The sequence below is a fragment of the Herpailurus yagouaroundi genome, unplaced genomic scaffold, assembly GCF_014898765.1.
Source record: "Herpailurus yagouaroundi ecotype Mexico unplaced genomic scaffold, PumYag 185, whole genome shotgun sequence".
In the NCBI taxonomy this organism is placed as follows: Eukaryota; Metazoa; Chordata; class Mammalia; order Carnivora; family Felidae; genus Herpailurus; species Herpailurus yagouaroundi.
In genome coordinates, this window is record NW_024412416.1 from 5,998,880 (window position 1) to 6,015,350 (window position 16,471).

The following is a 16,471-nucleotide window of genomic DNA, read 5'->3' on the forward strand; positions in this document are numbered from 1 at the left end:
CCCCCCCCCCCCCCCCCCGCCTCCACTTTGTTGGTTTGGTACTTTTAACTCACGGGGTTCTCTGAGGACCTCACCTCCACTTCTGCTGGCATCCTTGAGGTCAGTCCATCAGTTAACTCTTGTCATTTAATTCTTTGTGATCTGACTGTATGTAGTTTTTTTAGGTACATGAGTTTGGTATTGATTCTTCTTCCTTTTTTGTTCAAGTATAATTAACAATACAGTGTTGTATTAGTTCCAGTTGTACAATATATCGATTCAGCGATTGTGTACATTTCTTAGTGCTCACCACGATCAGTGTACTCTTGGTCCCCTTTATCTCTTCCACCCCTCCCGCTACCAGCCTCCCCTCTGGCAACCACCAGTTTATTCCCTGTTTTTAAGAGTCTGGTTTTTTGTCTGTCTCTTTTTTCCCTTGTTCGCTTGTTTTGTTTCTTAAATTGCACATATGATTGAAATCACATGGTTTTTCTCTTTCTCTGACTTACTTCACTTGGCATTATACCCTCCGGGCCCATCCATGTTGTTGCAATGGCAGGCACTCATTCATTTTTATTGCTGAGTCATACTTCTGTGTGTGTGTAGTATTGACTCCTGGCTGCGTTCTCTATACACCCGGGCTTAGCAACCCCGAACTTTCTCACATCCCCTGTGTTTCCTCTGGCAGAAATGTTACTCGTCTTTCATGGCGCACTTCACGTTCAGTGCAAGGGGTCTTCATGGACTTGTCAGATGAACGAGGGCAGCTGGCAGGCTGACCCTTCGTTGCTCACTCTCTGCTCATCTACAGCACGTGAGTCACTGTGCTGACCAAAGGTCAGCTGTGATATTTTTAGACCTGTTGATGCCAGTCAAACTGGTATTGTAATTATATAACTTAATCATATACAGATAAACCGTAATGAGAAAAGAGAATTGTTCTCTGAAAACCAAGGTGAATGCTTTGGAAAGAGAAGTTACTTCAAAAAGGAAATGAAGTTGAATCGGGTTTGGGCAAAGATAAATACGGAAGATAGAGATGGAGGCTCCGAAAAATCTAGAAGCAGTCTGTACTTACTGTTTCACAGGAGTCTGAGTTCTCCCTGTACTTCAGAGAAACTGGAAATTGTAGGTGATGCATTATGGGTGAATTTTATGCAAGAAGAGTGGCACAGAACTCTGGTCAGCAGCAAAGATCTTATTGGCCCCAAATCATTAGTTTGGTGGCTCTCAAAGTATTGTTTATAGCAAGTGACTCTGGGCTTGGATACGGCAGGGGTGGGGGGGATCACTATAAAAGTCATAATAACTAGATCTTTATTACATGAGTTGTTGGTTTTCAAGGCTACCCATTGACTCTCAGTTATTGAGAGTGAGGAAGTCAGGGTTCTTGTACCTCCTTCCTTCCCCCAACTTTGTCTTCCTGACTTTCTGCTGGCTGTAACTTTCCTTCATTGTCAGGCACATAGCATTGGCCTCTGTCGTCGCTCTAATCCCACTTTAACCTCAGTCCTCCCTGTAAGCGGACTCGGTGCTCAACGCCAGTCTCTCTGCCATCACCCCTTGGCTGGCAGTTTCTCAAGACAGACTCATGGGAACAGGGTTTTTCCTATTCTGTTACTCTTGACTGGTATAAATTCTTGGATTACACTTTCTCTCTTTGGGAATTTTGTAGGTATTACATCTTTTTCTGCTAGCATTGGATTTTACTGTGGAAATTTTCAAGATTTTGCCCCTCTCTTAAATAATTTGATCTTTTTGCCTCATTGCAAAACTCCGGAAATGTTACCCTCAGGGTCTGTCTTGGCGCTGCCCGTTGTGGGTCAGTTTTCCCCAGGATACAGTGTGGCCTTGCAGTATGTGGACCCTCTTGCGTTTCAGAAACCTCTTGAATCATACTTCCACATAATCTTTACGAACACCTCTTTTCCTATGTGTGTGCTCCGCGTCCTGGTTTCCCTTGATACATCCGCTGCATGTCCTTTGCTGGCTTCTCTAACTCTCCTTCTTCTCTATTCCTTTTAACCCCTTTTCTGTTTCATTGTACCTGCTTTTTTCCATCTCCCTCCTTTCTGTTCCTTAGGCTTTCGGCAGTGTCTCTTCTCCCTTTGCTTCTTTCCAGCTTCACCTTCATTTCCGTACTGTTTCCTTCCACTTCTCCCCCAGCGGTGCCCGCGAGGTCTTCTCTTGTTGCCGCCTCCCCACCCCTCCCACAAGTGCCTGCTCTCCTGCCCTGAGCTCTCGCTTCACTGTTTGCTTTTTTTCAGCTTTGCAAAAAGATTTTACTGTCATTCGTTTCCTCCGTGGCGGCGGTTTTCCAGTGCATAGTCCTAGTCTGCTTTTTGGTTTTCCCGTTTCTTTCCAAATTTTGTTCTTGTTGTATCTTTGTATACATCCGGTGTAGATTTCATTCTTACAAGTCCTCTTCAAGCAGGTGAGTTTCTCAGGGACTAGCTATTTGCAGGATGCTTGTTTAGAGGAGGTCCCAAGTCTGAATTCCAGGCTGACTGCAGTCATTCTCCTGATCTAGGGTTTGGGGTGAGTTCATTTACCCTGTATCTCCGTCCAGCCAGTAGAGTGAGCTTCTGCAGGCTTTTCCACGATGCGGATGCCACCATGAAGCTGAACTTGTGAGGCGAATATGGCTCATTTGTGGTGGTTTCTCCTATGCTTCCCACTCCAGGTCCACAGACGTTCCTGCCTCCCCAGCAAGGAATCTGTTTGGTCCCAGAGCGAGTGTCCTTTACCCACAGGCAGTATATTTTGGCAGATCTTTCTCTCCAGCTCCCATGTTCCCTCTCTGTAGTATCCTTTCTTTTCTTTCTCTAAGGAAAGGAGCCTTGCTTGAACTCCTTGCTTTTGACAGCTTTTCTAGCTGTTTTAGGGTCTGGGATTTGGGTTACCTTCTAGTTTTGTTAAAAATGGAGTTTGCGTTTTTATTCATTTCTCCTTTTTTGCACTTGGAACACATCTTGAATAACATCTTAGAATTATGACTTCATGATACCATATTCGCATCAGAAGTCTTAACATATGCTATCCAGCTGCTAGTGGCCTTTTACTACCTTCTCCATCAGGCCTCCATCACCACACTGCCATCCATCTTCTAAGCACCTAAAGCCCCAGGAATATGCTGCTCAGGCTTAGGAAAAGCATTTTCATTCAGTCAGCGTGCCTGTGGCTCACTAGGCCTTGAGGACGAAGCACAGAAGAATTCATGCAAGATCTTTGACACGCCAAAGGCAAGTCTTAAAATGATTCCATATGGACCAGGAGTGAGGGATGAGCAGGTAGAAGACACAGCTTGGGACTCAGAGGAACCGTGGCGGAAAGGGTGCCGAATATGAACTCTGGAGTCAGATGGGCCCAGACTCGGTGCTCTGTTCTGCTACTCATACATGTGACATTGGGATAGTTCATTGCCTTTTCCATGTGTCAGTTCCCTCATATATAAAATGAAAATTATATTACCTACCTCAGATGAATATTACTAATTTTTTTTTTTTAACATTTGTTCATTTTTGAGAGAGAAAGAAAGAGAGTGCGAGCAGGGGAGGGGCAGAGAGAGAGAGAGACACACACACAGAATCGGAAGCAGGCCCCAGGCTCTGACTTGTCAGCACAGAGCCCAACATGGGGCTCAAACTCACGAACCATGAGATCATGACTGAGCCACCCAGGCGCCCCAGATATTACGATATTACGCCCCGATACATAAACTTAAAGTAAGAACCATGTAAAGTGTTTATCATAGCGGAGACGCTCAACAAATACTACTTTCTCCCATGAAGGAGCTCGCTAAACAATAGAATAAAACACTAGGAGTCCTGGTGTGGACACTTGTATTTTGTTTTTTCAGTTGTGAATTTTACGGAACGTAAAGCTTTCCATCTTCATATTTAAGTGTACACTTGAGTCGTGCTAAGTGCATCCACACGATCGTGCAGCCCTTCTCGGGAACTCTCTTCATCTTGCAAAACTGAAACTGGTTTCGCATTAACCAACAGGCGTCCCGTCCTCCCTCAACTCCAGCCACCAGCTTTCCATTTCTGCCTCTGATTTTGGCCACGGGTACTTCATAGAAAGAAATCGTACCGTATTTGTCCTTTTGTTTCTGGCTCATTTTACTTAGCGTAATGGCTTCGAGTTTTATCCGTGTCGCAGCATGTGTCTGAGTGTCCTGCCTTTTTAAGGCTGAATAATATTCCTTTGTATGTCTATATCACATTTATCCATCCATCCATCCATCGATGGGCACGTGGGCTGCTTCTACCTTTTGGTTATTCTGTGAATAATGCTGCTATGAAGATAGGTATAGAAATGTCTTTTTGAATTCTTGGTTTATATCTCTTAAGTATAAACGCAGGTGCGGAATTGTTTGATTATATGGTTATTCGGTTGCTTAAAATATTTTGAGGAGCCATCAGAATGTTTTCAGAGGTTGATTTCTTCTTTTTTTTTTTTCCTTTTGAGAGGGAGTGCTCAAGTGCAAGCCGGGAAGCTGGGGAGGGACAGAGGGGGAGAGAGAGAGAGAGAGAGAGAGAGAGAGAGAGAGAGAGAGAGAAATCCCAAGCTCCATGCTCAGCACAGAGTCCAATGTGGGGCTCAGTCTCACAACTGTGAATACATGACCTGAGCCAAAATCAAGACTCAGATGCTTAACTGCCTGAGCCACCCAGGAGCCCCCAGAAGCTAATTTCTTGATGGGGAAGTATAAACAGTGTAGTTCCCCAATGAATAATTTTAAGACCAGTAGCATTTAACATTTTGTAAATTATCTAAATATGAGAATTTTACCATTAAATCCCCATTTGCATTTAAATAATGAAATGATTCCTCTTGTATAAAATTTAAGAATGGCACATGAGTGTGTATGTATAGACAGGAAAGTGGTTAATAAAACTCAGTGTAAGTGAATATACTTTATTTGTACATAAAACACATGTTCTTGTTATACTCTCTCCCTCCATGGGCAAAATATGAAGAACTAATATGCCTGAGAACTTCACGTGTCCAACATGCATGTGCACAAGCACACAGACAGACACATCTTTTATCTTGACCCTTCATTGCCCACAGAGTAAATTGGCCTCACATCCTCCATGCTCCAGTCTAGACGCTAGACCAGTGGGTCTCAACTGGGGGCGGTTTCACCAGGAGACATTTTTGGTGGTCACAGCTGGTGGGGTGCTCCTGGGATCGAATGAGCAGAGCCCAGGGGTACTGTTAAACAGGCTACCGTCCACAGGACACCCCCCCACACACACACACACACAGAAAATTTTCCAGCCCCAAGTGGCAATAGTGCTCAAACTTTAGACCCAGACTACCTCGTCACTAGGTTCAGTGTGAATACTCCTCTGGGCACCAGGCTCACGTGTGCACTCGGGTTCCATCCAGCCAGTCCTCCTCAGCAAAACTGAATCTCCGTGTACTTGACCATCACGCTGACTGAGCCGCTGTGCTGACTCAAACACTGCACCCCACGGTAGCGAGCGAGCTGCCATAGAAACCCCCAGAGGGTCGGTCAGAGGTGTCTGCTGGGGTGTGTAAGGGGTGGGACTTCTTTCAAATCAGATCCTGTCAACATGGTCTTCGAGGTGCCACCTTCTATTGTTAATTAAGCACCAGATCAACAGCCCGAGAAGGAAGAGGGCGTCTAGAGAGACCAGAGAGATTCACTGAGACGGTGGGAGGACCGAGCTGGTCTCTGACATCAGAGAAGTGGGAAGAAGGACTTCAGGTGGAAGGCACCGGAGGAAGCAATTCTGCCGGTGGTGGGTCTGCAGAGCCCCTGGATCTGCCTGGAAAGGCAGATTTATGCGAGAGGCCGGAGCCAATGCCGACAAGGTGGTCAGGGCCTAAAGAACCCAGTTTCTCATCCCAGCTGTAAGAAAGGGATAAGGACCAGTATGAAGGCGCGGGCCTGTTTTGCCACCAGCGTAACACGGGCTGGAGGGCCTATCTTAGGAAGCCCGGGAGACGTCGCATTTCACGTGGGACGTGCTTGGGCAGGGATTGTCCCGCCGCCCCTGCAGTGACCGAGTGTGCGTCCGTCAGCGGTGCTGCTGCCGAGAGCAGCGATGAGCGCCATCCTGATTCATTTAGAACCCGGTGTGGGGCAGGCTGGGTGTTTGGTAGAGGTTATCTCAGTCCTCACCAGAGTTCTGGAAGGAGGCTGGGGAACAGAAAGGATAGTTTGCCCGAAGTCACCCAGCTTAACCTGTGTGACTTCAGAGCCTGTGCTCTCAGCTACCACCTTCCCGCCCAGAGTGTGGCCAGCAGGTAGGAAAGAGCTACGGAATGAGCTGCTCACGGAAGAGGTTCACGTGACGGTGTGCCGAGACGCGGGGGCCGCCCCTGTGGTCTCACGTGAGGGGTGGAGGACTCGGGCTTAGGTGTCTGTTGGGAATCGGGAGCTGGTGTCGGGTCCAGCCGCTCTGCTGGTGCAGGAGAGCCCGCGGGGTTTCTGTTTGGGCCGCACCGCGACCTCCGCAGGGTGCTCCAACCCTTCTCGTTCCCGCTTCCCCTTCAGGTGCACTACGTCCTTCAGGAGGTGGTGATGGGTGGGATGGTGTTGGAGACCAACATGAATGAAATCGTGGCTCAGATCGAAGCTCAGAACAGGCTGGAGAAATCCGAGGTGAGTACACGGCTGTACTTCTGCCCCAGCCAGTTCGGCTCGAGAAGAACCCGGTTCGAGAAGACCGGGGCAGAAGGAGAAAGGGATGCATGTGTTGGTTTGTGTTGCTGGGGAACTTTAGGAATGTGTATACGCCTCTTCTTTCTTCCTCGAGTCCACCGAAACTGATTGGAAGGCCAGCCCTGAAAATTAAAACGTGTAAGAATAAGGCTAAAAGTGTGAACCGAAAAGCCAGATGGCACACAAAGACAGACACCTCCCGGCTTGGGGGACTCTGGCCGGTGCTTGTAGTTTGTAATTCGTCCTTTCAAGCTACACATTCCTTGGAGGGACCCAGAATCCCCTTGTCTGGTCCCATTGTGGTTTTCCAGTGCTCTGGGAGTCTGCCTTCCCAGCGGCCATTCCTCGTGGTGTCTTTCAGACCTCCGACTTGCCAGTTCCCTTATTTCCAGTTAGCCCTGTACTCAGCTGGAACAGAATTTGGGCTGGGTTTACAAGCAACATACCCCAGCCCACCCCCACCTGGTGCTGGGCTTGACACAAACGCTCCCACTAGGGGCACCTGGCTGGCTCAGTTGGAGCACGCGACCCTCGGTCTCAGGGTCGTGAGTTTGAGCCCCACGCTGGGGGTGGAGATTACTTAAAACTTAAACAAAAACGGCTCACAGTAGATTCTGTCCTACCCCCCTGAGGTTTCTCTATCACCTCCGTCAGCCTAGCCGGAGAGCAGTGTAGAGGCTACAGGCCTACACCTTCATACGCGGCAGGAAGAGGATTTTAATTACCTGAGTGTCTTCGAGAGCTTCATTCCTTCTTGTGACGGAACTTGACTTTGCAAAGAGCCACGAATTCCTCTGTCTGTGAGGACTGGTGGCCCTGCCGATGAAGCTCCGCCAGACCACCCCTGGAGCGGCACCACGGTCCTTTAGTGACACAGGCCAGGGAGCTTCCGGGAATAGTGAGTGAGTCACAGGCCAGGGGTTTGGAAACAGGGAGAATGGAGGCGTGCTGGGCGAGAGCGGGACTGGAGTCGGTGTCCCGACAGTCAGTGAGGAGGACGGGGTTCTGGGAGTCTTGTCGGCTTCTCCCCTTCTCTGCCCACTGGGGGCGAGCCAGCGGGGAGCGCCCCTCTTCTCTGTGTTTGTCACAGTCCTTCCGTGGCTGCGGGTGTGTCAGACCTTCCACGGGTCCTTCCGCCCATCTTGCTGCCACATGACATTTCCAAAGCCAGCTCTTTCCCGTCTCACGTTGATAGTTGGCAGGCAGCTGCCCTAAACGGACTTTCCTTTTTCTCGTACGCGTTTCCCTGTGACTGCACCCGCTTCTAAGAGTGTTCAGGCTCTTCGGGGAAGGGCTTTGTTTTGTAGTCTGAAAAGTGCCCCTGACACAGAGTATGACGTGGTCAAACCGTCTCTGGTTATTCCGGCAAGCGTGGACTGAGCGCCTGCTGTGTGCCAGGCCCTGTTAGGTGCGGGGGCTAGCACCCCGCGTGAGCCACCACCCCTTCGGGAGCGCACGCTGTGGAGCCCTGCCCCAGAGCCCCCGTCCCACCTCAGGATTGCTGCATTGGCCATACCTTTGAGGAATAAGGAGGAAAAATCAAAACGTGTGTCGTGTGTGCTCGGTGTGGACACTTCCGGTCTCCGTCACTTGTGTTTTTAAGCGTTAAGCAGATGACACCGAGCGTTTGTCTCATGCCCCCTCTCATGTCTCCTCAGGGTGGCCTGTCAGCAGCCCCCGCCCGGGCCGTGTCCGCTGTGAAAAACATCAATCTGCCGGAGATTCCTCGGAACATCAACATTGGTGATCTCAACATCAAAGTCCCCAACCTGTCCCAGTTTGTCTGAGGGTCACGGCTACTGAACTGGAGTCCTTGAAACCAACCAAGCCAGTCCTGCCACAGAACGCACTCTGAGCCTTAGAAGGGTCGAGCCCGGGCCCTGACCCTTGCTGCCGTGGGGTCGGGGGGGAGCCCTGGGTTCACCGCTAGCATGTGCTCGGTTCTCACCTGTGCCGACTTGCCGGCCTCTGATACGTGTAGCCACCGCAGACGTGAGGGGGGCCCCTGGCCTCCGTGGGGTCAGCGTGCCCCAGCCACTCGTACCTTTACCTCCCGCATGTAGCCGCTTCCAGGGCCTGGGCGCTGTACTGGGGCCCTCCTGCTTCCTAGAACCTGCCACCAGGACACTGTCTGACGAGAGTCTTTCTCCTTAGTACCACGAGGCTTCCGCGGTCCTATAGCGTTCACTTTTGCTGGTGAGACGCCATAGCTAGTGAAGGGCCGACCCTTAGGGGATGCGGTGAGTGGCGGAGAAGGGCAGAGTTTTATGAGAACCCAGAGTTGCCTTCTGGCTGTACTGTGTAGGCAAGCTTGCTGGTGACCCCGCCTCCAGAACACGTCCCCCACCGCCACAGTCCTTGCACAGGGCGCCATCCCAACCACGAACCTGGTGCATGCTGATAGGGAGAACACCCCCTTCCCCACGACCATGTCTCTGGCACAGCCCCAGGGTCCCTCAGCAAAGGGGAGAGGCCCGTGTCTGTGGAAGGTAAAGCTGACAACATGTGAAACGTCTCAGAATTATGACTCTTTCCAGGTTTAAAATACATTCTTCTGATGAGCAGACGGTCAGTTGCTGTGTTAGAAGTGACGGGTTTTTCTCCATACAGGAAAGCCACTGCTGCCTGCACCAGCCTGTGGAGCATGAGAGCTGGGATCACTGGTTCTAGAACGGGCACTGGGAAGACTGGGGACACGGGAAGTGTGCTGACTGAGACCCGTGGCTCTGCGGTGTCTTGTCCCCATCGTGGGAGGAGCCCCTCCCTGTTCCCCCCAGGTGACATCCTCCCACGTTGGCTTCGGAAACTTGTAAATGTTTACGTGTGATGAGTGTCTTTCTGTGTGGTTAATGTGGAGCTAAAACTGCTCCTCCGAGTAGTGCCTCTTGCCGCACTGCCCCGGGGTTAGGGAGCTCGCTGCGTCACCACGGCGACGTCTCCCAGCCAGGGGGCTTCCCGTGCGTGCCTGCCCAGACCGCTCCAATGTCCTGCTGCCGCTGCAGAGCCCGTCTGAGATGGTGCCCCCCCGCCCCCGGCCCCCAGGACCACGGTGCTCCCGTGCTTGGTGCCCTCTGCTCCCCGCAGCCTCCTGTGCTCACTCGGGCAGACCCTCCCCGGTAGCCTCCGGGACGGGCGGGCGATCAGAAGGAGGCCCTCTGTCCGAAGAGGGAGAGGAAGGTCACGACGTCTGATAGCATTCTTTTGAAGGGTTTGGGTTTTCTGTAACAGACGCTTCAGCACGTCCGTGTCCCTCTCTCACATTTACTAAGTGTGGAATAAGAAAGGAGGAGCACGGATGTGAGGCGGTGTGAGCAGGACCTTCCCACAGGCCTTACAGCCTTACAGCAGGCATCATGGTCCCCATTCCGCAGGGACAGTAAGAGACAGGTCGAGTAACCTGCTTTGCGTCACACGGGGCTGAGAATTGAGACTTGCCTGCCTAAGTCCAAAGTCCATTTTCTTTCACTGCTCAAGACGGCTTCCAATTTTATCCTCTTTGTTCTGGATAAGGAAACTGAGTCCCAGAGAGGTTAGTAGCTTCTCACAAACCCTGGTGAAACCAAACCTGGTTTGCCAAGGGGGCCAGTGACGACGTCCTCAGAGGGCGAAAGCTGGAGGCTTTCGGAGAGCTGATGAGCAGCCCGGAGTATTAAGTGTTGTGCTGAGGGTCATGAAGCTAGAACCTGGTCATTTCTCTGGAGTTTACGTATTTGTGTTGTGGTTTAACGCATCAGTGCAGGGCACCTGTCTGGCCCGGATTTCCCAGGACAGCCTTCGAATGTCTACCTGTCAGAAACCGATGTTTTCTGGTTTCAGCTCTCCTCCCACAGACCACTGACTGGTCTCGGAGACTCCAACCAGTGAGCATCCCATCCTTACCCCTGAAACTGCCTCTAAAAATGGCCTGAAACTTCAGCCTTGTTTTTTATTTGCAAAAGTCCATCCCTTGGACAAGCCACGGTAATCATTCGTTAGCCACTCGAGGTTGTCTGCAAATCCAGCTAGCTCTCTTGCCTGCTACGAGCAAAGCCATAAACTTTTTTTTTTTTTTAATAAGAGGAAATCGTATGCTGTTTTTGAAGAAAGATACAGATACTGCAGCTGAGAGATTCCGTTAGGAAAATAGGGACTGGGCCTAAATTTGAGAGTCCTTGGTCCTGGATGATTGATGCTGACGGTTTCCTGAAGTGGAACAGAATACTGGGTTTCCAGGGCTCACGGCCCGTAATTAAAACCAAAAATTCTGTTGCGCAGTTTGTAAGCGCCTGGTGCGTGCCAGGCTCAGTCCTAGGCACTGAAGATGGAGAGATCTGAGGCTCAGCTCCCGCCGTCGTCTCCGCCGAGGACCTCGGAGTGCCCGGATTGAGCGACTGGAAGCCTGAATCTGCAGTGACCGGAGTTGGTGGCTGTTCTCTGGAATAGTTAAAGGACAAGAACCCATTTGCCACCCCCGGCAGCCCCCATCGTGCCCCGCTGGGCCATGCTCCAAACAGCCCTTGTGCAAGCTGCTGTAACAGAAAGACTGGCTGGTGGCTTAACACTTCTCACGGTTCTGCAGTCTGATCAAGATCGAGGTGCCAGCAGATTGGATGTCTCTGAGAACCTGCTTCCTGTTTCACAGGCCGCCATCTTCTTGCTCTGTCCTCACATGGCGGAGAGAGAAGGCTCTTTGCTCTCCATCCCCTTATAAGGGTGCCAGTCCCATCATGGGGGCTCCACCCCACGACCCCATCCAAATCTAATCACCTCCCAAAGGCGCCCCCCCCCCCCGCCCCGGCCCCAGATACCATCCCACTGGGGATTAGATTTCAACATCAGAATCTGAAGGACGCAGACATTCATCCACAGGTCACCTTATTACCTGCCTCTCCTCTTGGCCTACACGGCCGTGCGCTTGTCACATGAGGATTAATTCGGGATCTCTTGAGGCTTCTCAAGCCCCTGTTATTCAGGCCTCCGCCCCTTACAAAGCCGGCCCTTCCTCGCCACCACCTCCACGGAGCCACACTAGCGAAGCGCTCTCTGGCCCCAGCTCCACCCAAAACCACGGGAGCGCGCCGGCTAAATCCTGTCTGGTGGACCGGTCTTTAGTAGGGCGTTTCCTTCGTGTAGCCGTCCGTCCGTGGCTTTCCAAATAGGATGCATCAGTGGCGCCTGATGACAAAAATCGGGGTGAACGTGACAGCCGAGATGGAGAGCCACTTACGTATGAGAGACCGGGGCGTTGTTGGCTCCCAGCGAACACCCTGCTCTTCAGCCTTCCCTGTCCTCTACCTGGTCTCCCAGGGGCACCTGTCTCGCTGCGCTGAGGACCCTGCCCACGTGGCTTTGCCCTCTCGGGAGTGCGGCAGGGCTCCCGTCTGCTCTGACCTGGCAGCGGCTGCCAGAGATGCAGACAGGCCCTCTCTAGGGAAATAGTTCCCCGAGAATAATTAATCTTTTCCAAAAGACTGGGTACGTTCTTTCCTATTCGATGAGTTAATGTTTTAAAAAGGAAGTACATTCATGTAGTTCAAAATTTAAGATAACAGAAGCCTGTTCCGCCAGATTCCCACCGTGTTCCCACAGACCACCAAGTTACCCCCCGACCCCGTGGCAACAAGTGTTTCCGGTTGAAAGGATTAAGAAATAAAGTCCCTGGATTTTTATTACCAAATTGACGGTGTGCTCTTCCTCAGAGAGTTATGTTCCTTTTGACCTCGGTGACTGGCCTCGGCCCTCTGCAGCCATGCCACCCTCTGGACGGAGGAGGGCCTCCCAGACCACCCCGCGTCAAGGAGCCCCCCTACTTGGGCATACCTATCCCAGCTCTGCTTCTCCTGTTTTCAGGGCACTCGACCTGATGTACTTTTGGATCGAAGTTACTGTCTGTCCCCGCTAGGATGAGTGTCCCCACGGGCGGGCGTTGTCTCGCTCCACGCGGCGGGGACAGCGCCTGGTGCTTGCTCTCAATAAAGAAGTGTTGAATGAGCGGCCGGTGGAGGCTTTCCCGGGCCCCGCGCTCTGCCCTCTGGGAAGGAGAACCAGGGCAATGGTATTGGGAGCAGCAGGAGGGGAGGGACCCGGTGATGGCCTGTGGAGGTCGAGGGAGAGGAGAAAGGCGAAGCTGATGACCGTGGAACCCAAGTGACTGCAGGACCAGTGAGGGGGTTCCTCGAGAGGAGGAAGTGGTTTGGGAGGAAGAGGGACCCAGAGTGTGGATGAGGACGGGTCAGATGGGGAGAGTGGGAGGGGAGCGGGGGCGGGGGGGCTGAGGTCCGCCAGCCAGCCGGGAGCCTGGGCGCGGGCAGGAGAGGAGCCGGCTCGAAGCCGTGGGGTGAGCCCCGGAGCCCAGAAGTGGCAGGAGGGGTGAGGATACAGCCTGCAGGCGAGGAAAGGGAGGGGAGACAGCAGGGCAACCTCAGGTCAGGGAGGGGCCTGCGGTGGGAGAGGCCAAGGGGCTGGGAACTGAAGACGTGGCCTCTGAGCTCACAGTTGTCCTCCAGTGAGGCAGCACCACCAGAGAACTCGGCGGTTCTAGCCAAGTGGAGCTTTTGAACTGCAAGGTGGTCACGTAAGAGTGTGAGACGTGTAGAGCCCTCGGAAGGTCCCTGTCCTCTGCCATCGAAAGAGGGACCAGTAGGGGCGCCTGGGTGGCGCAGTCAGTTAAGCGTCCGACTTCAGCCAGGTCACGATCTCGCGGTCCGGGAGTTCGAGCCCCGCGTCAGGCTCTGGGCTGATGGCTCAGAGCCTGGAGCCTGTTTCCGATTCTGTGTCTCCCTCTCTCTCTGCCCCTCCCCCGTTCATGCTCTGTCTCTCTCTGTCCCAAAAATAAATAAATGTTGGGAAAAAAAAAATGAAAAAAAAAAAAAAAAAAGAAAGAGGGACCAGGAACTCCTTCCTGCCTTGGGGACTTGGGAGGTTTAACGAGAGGACTGGTGTAGACCGCAAAGGCTCCCTGAACCCGGCCGCCGCCGTCGTGCGGCTTTTTACAGAGGGAGTAGGGGTAGATCTGGGAGGCTGGGAGGGGAGCCCAGGTGGGCCTCGCAGGGCCGGACCGGCTGCTGGCCTGGCCCCACCAGCGAGCCCCAGGCCCACATCCCGAGGCCGCCAAAACTGGATAAAGCGGGGGAAGTGGCGGAGTGTCTGGAAAGCGAAGATCCTGGAACCTGAAGGGTGGGAGGTGTGCCCAGAACTCCCTTCCCAGGTCAGCAGGGAATTAAAGACACGCGGGGGGCTCGGTGGAGGGAGTCCGTGTGGGGGGAGGCAGGCCTGCCTGAGAGTCGGGGTCCTGGAGCACTTCCCTGACAAAGGGGATCGTTGGGCCTTCTCAAGGGCAGATCTCCCATTGTCCTTCAACTCTGCCATCAGCGGGGCCTCCTGAGAACACTCGGGAACAGGGGTGCCTTCCCCTGCCTCCTGGGAGTGGGTGTGGCTTCAGGAGGGCAGCTTGAGGGTCTTCTTCCGGATTGCTGAGAATGAATGCCCGGTGCGAACGAACTCAAGACCTAAAGGCACAGCTGAAACGGGAAGGAAGGAAGGTAGATTCTCAGGGATAGGGGAAGACCAGGCCCATCTCTCATTGTTCCCCCAGATTTAAGGTGGTTCTCAAAATCTTGACCAACCGGCATGGTTCAGGCACTGGCCAGAGTGAAGGTACCAGATTGGGAGTGAGGGTGTTACCCATGGTGCATATTGGTTCTGCCCCCAAGAAGGACCCGGCCACTCCGGAGGCGACAGAGGCGAGAACTCGGGAGGCAGCCACTCCTTTGCCTGCCTCCTCCAGCATGGGCAGTGCGGTGGGAGGGGGCCTTCCCACGCCCCGTCTCTGGACCCTGTCACCCTTCGCTCCCCAGCTGGCAGCGAAGCCGGAGGCTGACGGGCGGCCACGAACCCGGGGCACTTCCCAGGGCCGGAGACCGCTCCTGCTACCCTGGGCAGCGTGGGCGGGGAGGTTTCCTCCAGCCTCTTGGTCCTGAGCGATTGGCACCCAGCGCCCTTCTGACTCCTCCCCGAGCCTCCGAGTGGCTCCCCAGCTGGCCGCGGGTCGCGGGGATCTCACCCTGGCTGCCCGGCCCGAGGAAGCTGTGGGCCAAAGACGTCGACACGCACAGGCTGGGAAGTCATTGCTCCTTGCTGGGGAGTGCTTGGCAAATAGGCAGGCTAGGATTTGCACTGCCAGCAGCTAAGCCAGCCTTCCTGGAACTTCCTTTGTGTGGCCGGGAGGTGTGCGGAGACCTGCAACCCCGGGACCCTGAGGAAGGTGCTCCCGCTCAGATGCCGGGGCTGGGCACCTCGGGGCGTTCTCTGCTGAAATCCCTCTTCCCAACTTCCCAGCCTCTACCTGCCTCTTCTCCGGCAGCCAGGCCCTCCTGGGCCCTGGGAAATGTCAACCAACCCGTCAGCTGCCTAAAGGGCACGGTGACGTGACAGGATTGGAAGGAAACCCCTGGGTTCAAACTGTCTGTGCCGAACGGGCAAACGCCACGGTGATGCTACCTGGCGTGGAGCCATACCTGGCACAGGTTGACAGCCCGGGGCGGGCGTTCCCCATCAGGCCCTTCAGGCTCCCCATCAGTCCAGCCCTGCTCAGCTCCGGGTGCTGGTGTCCCCAGAAAGGCCACGGGCCCAAGGCCAGGCCAGGCTCTCCTGGCCTCTCTGTGACCTCAGAGGTGGCCCCTTTGTTCTGGACCTGCGGTCCCCACCCACGTCCCTGGTTGGAGCCTCGGGTGGTGCAGCCCCAATGTTCCCACCCCGTCGGAGCCCCCAGGTTAAGCCCTCTCCCTGGGACCCCAGTGCCCACCGGTCTCAGATCCTGTCTGACAATCAACCAACTGTCCAGTAACTCACATCTCCACCCAACGTCCCTCATCCCCTGCCTGGACGCCACCACAGCCCCTAAACTGTCGTTCCCCCCCCCCCCCCCTCCGCGTCCTCATGGCCCTGTTGTATCACCCAGCAGGCAGACTGAACCTTCCGAAGTATTTATTAATCAGACCACGACACCGGCCTGCAGGCCTTAAACCCTCCCAAAGGCTTCCCACTAGTCTCGGAACAAAACTCGGGGCCCTGCTTAGCTGGCTGCTGTCCATCTTTTGTCCTGGGTTCCTGCTGCCCCACCCAGCTCCCTGCTTACCCCTCTCCAACCACACGGGCCTTCGTGGGTCCCTGAACACGGGGGGCCTTTGCCCCCACCTCCCTGCTGCCTGTCTTCCGCTCTTCGTCACTCCGGGGCGGGGGGGGGGGGGGGTCCTCTGTTCAAATGTCTTCAGAGGACCTCCCTGTCCCGCCTGCCTTCCCGATCACTCCCTGTCCCCATCCCTTGCCCGGCTTTATCCTCCATGGGCTTGTCCCCTGACACGATAGCGTAATGTCTCCTCTGCTGTCTTCATTACTTCTTGGTGCTGTTGTGCTGGTACCTAGCACAGTGCCTGACCCCTGTGAGCCGCCAGGAATGAAACGATTGTCGGATGCCTGAAGGCACGTTCCCGTCGCCCTCCCCGTGTGCTGATGCTCCACACTCGCTCAAGCTTTAGGGCAGGGAGCTCTGTGGGTGGGAGTCATGAGGCCTGACTCCTTGACTCTGTGTGACCTTGAGTGAGTCATTTAGCCGCCTACTCCAAGTTGTAGGCGTAGTGTACGAGAGAGTACCCATCAGCTTAGACAGAAAGCCCTAAATGGGATATAAACTTGGTGTGAGTCCCGGCTCCACCGGGTCAGCTGTGTGACCTTGGGCAACACACGTGACCTCCCTGTGATTGTTTCCTCATCTGTGAAATGGGAATAAACTAGCTCCCTTGAATCGCCCGG

At 53.7% G+C, this 16,471-nt stretch overlaps 1 protein-coding gene and 1 long non-coding RNA gene across 8 annotated transcripts in view; one reads left to right on the forward strand and one right to left on the reverse strand.

The window, feature by feature from the left end:
• The window catches only part of AP3S2 (adaptor related protein complex 3 subunit sigma 2), a 60,661-nt gene extending 48,323 nt beyond the window's left edge, over positions 1–12,338 (forward strand). For 2 of the 7 annotated variants that reach the window (XM_040493657.1, XM_040493655.1), the window contains 2 exons: positions 6,515–6,622; positions 8,341–12,338. In XM_040493657.1, the coding sequence (XP_040349591.1) occupies positions 6,515–6,622; positions 8,341–8,469 (237 nt within the window). In that variant the 3' untranslated portion in view covers positions 8,470–12,338. Of the gene's footprint in view, positions 1–6,514; positions 6,623–8,340 lie in introns of those variants that run through there. The other 5 variants (XR_005796159.1, XR_005796160.1, XR_005796158.1 and 2 more) reach the window with 4 other exon arrangements.
• Positions 12,339–13,898: 1,560 nt separating this feature from the next.
• On the reverse strand, positions 13,899–15,536 carry LOC121042387 (uncharacterized). The gene is made up of 2 exons (XR_005796161.1): positions 15,178–15,536; positions 13,899–14,181 (listed from the first exon to the last, which is right to left on the reverse strand). It is a non-coding gene; the product is annotated as an uncharacterized LOC121042387 (long non-coding RNA).
• Positions 15,537–16,471: the final 935 nt, after the last annotated feature.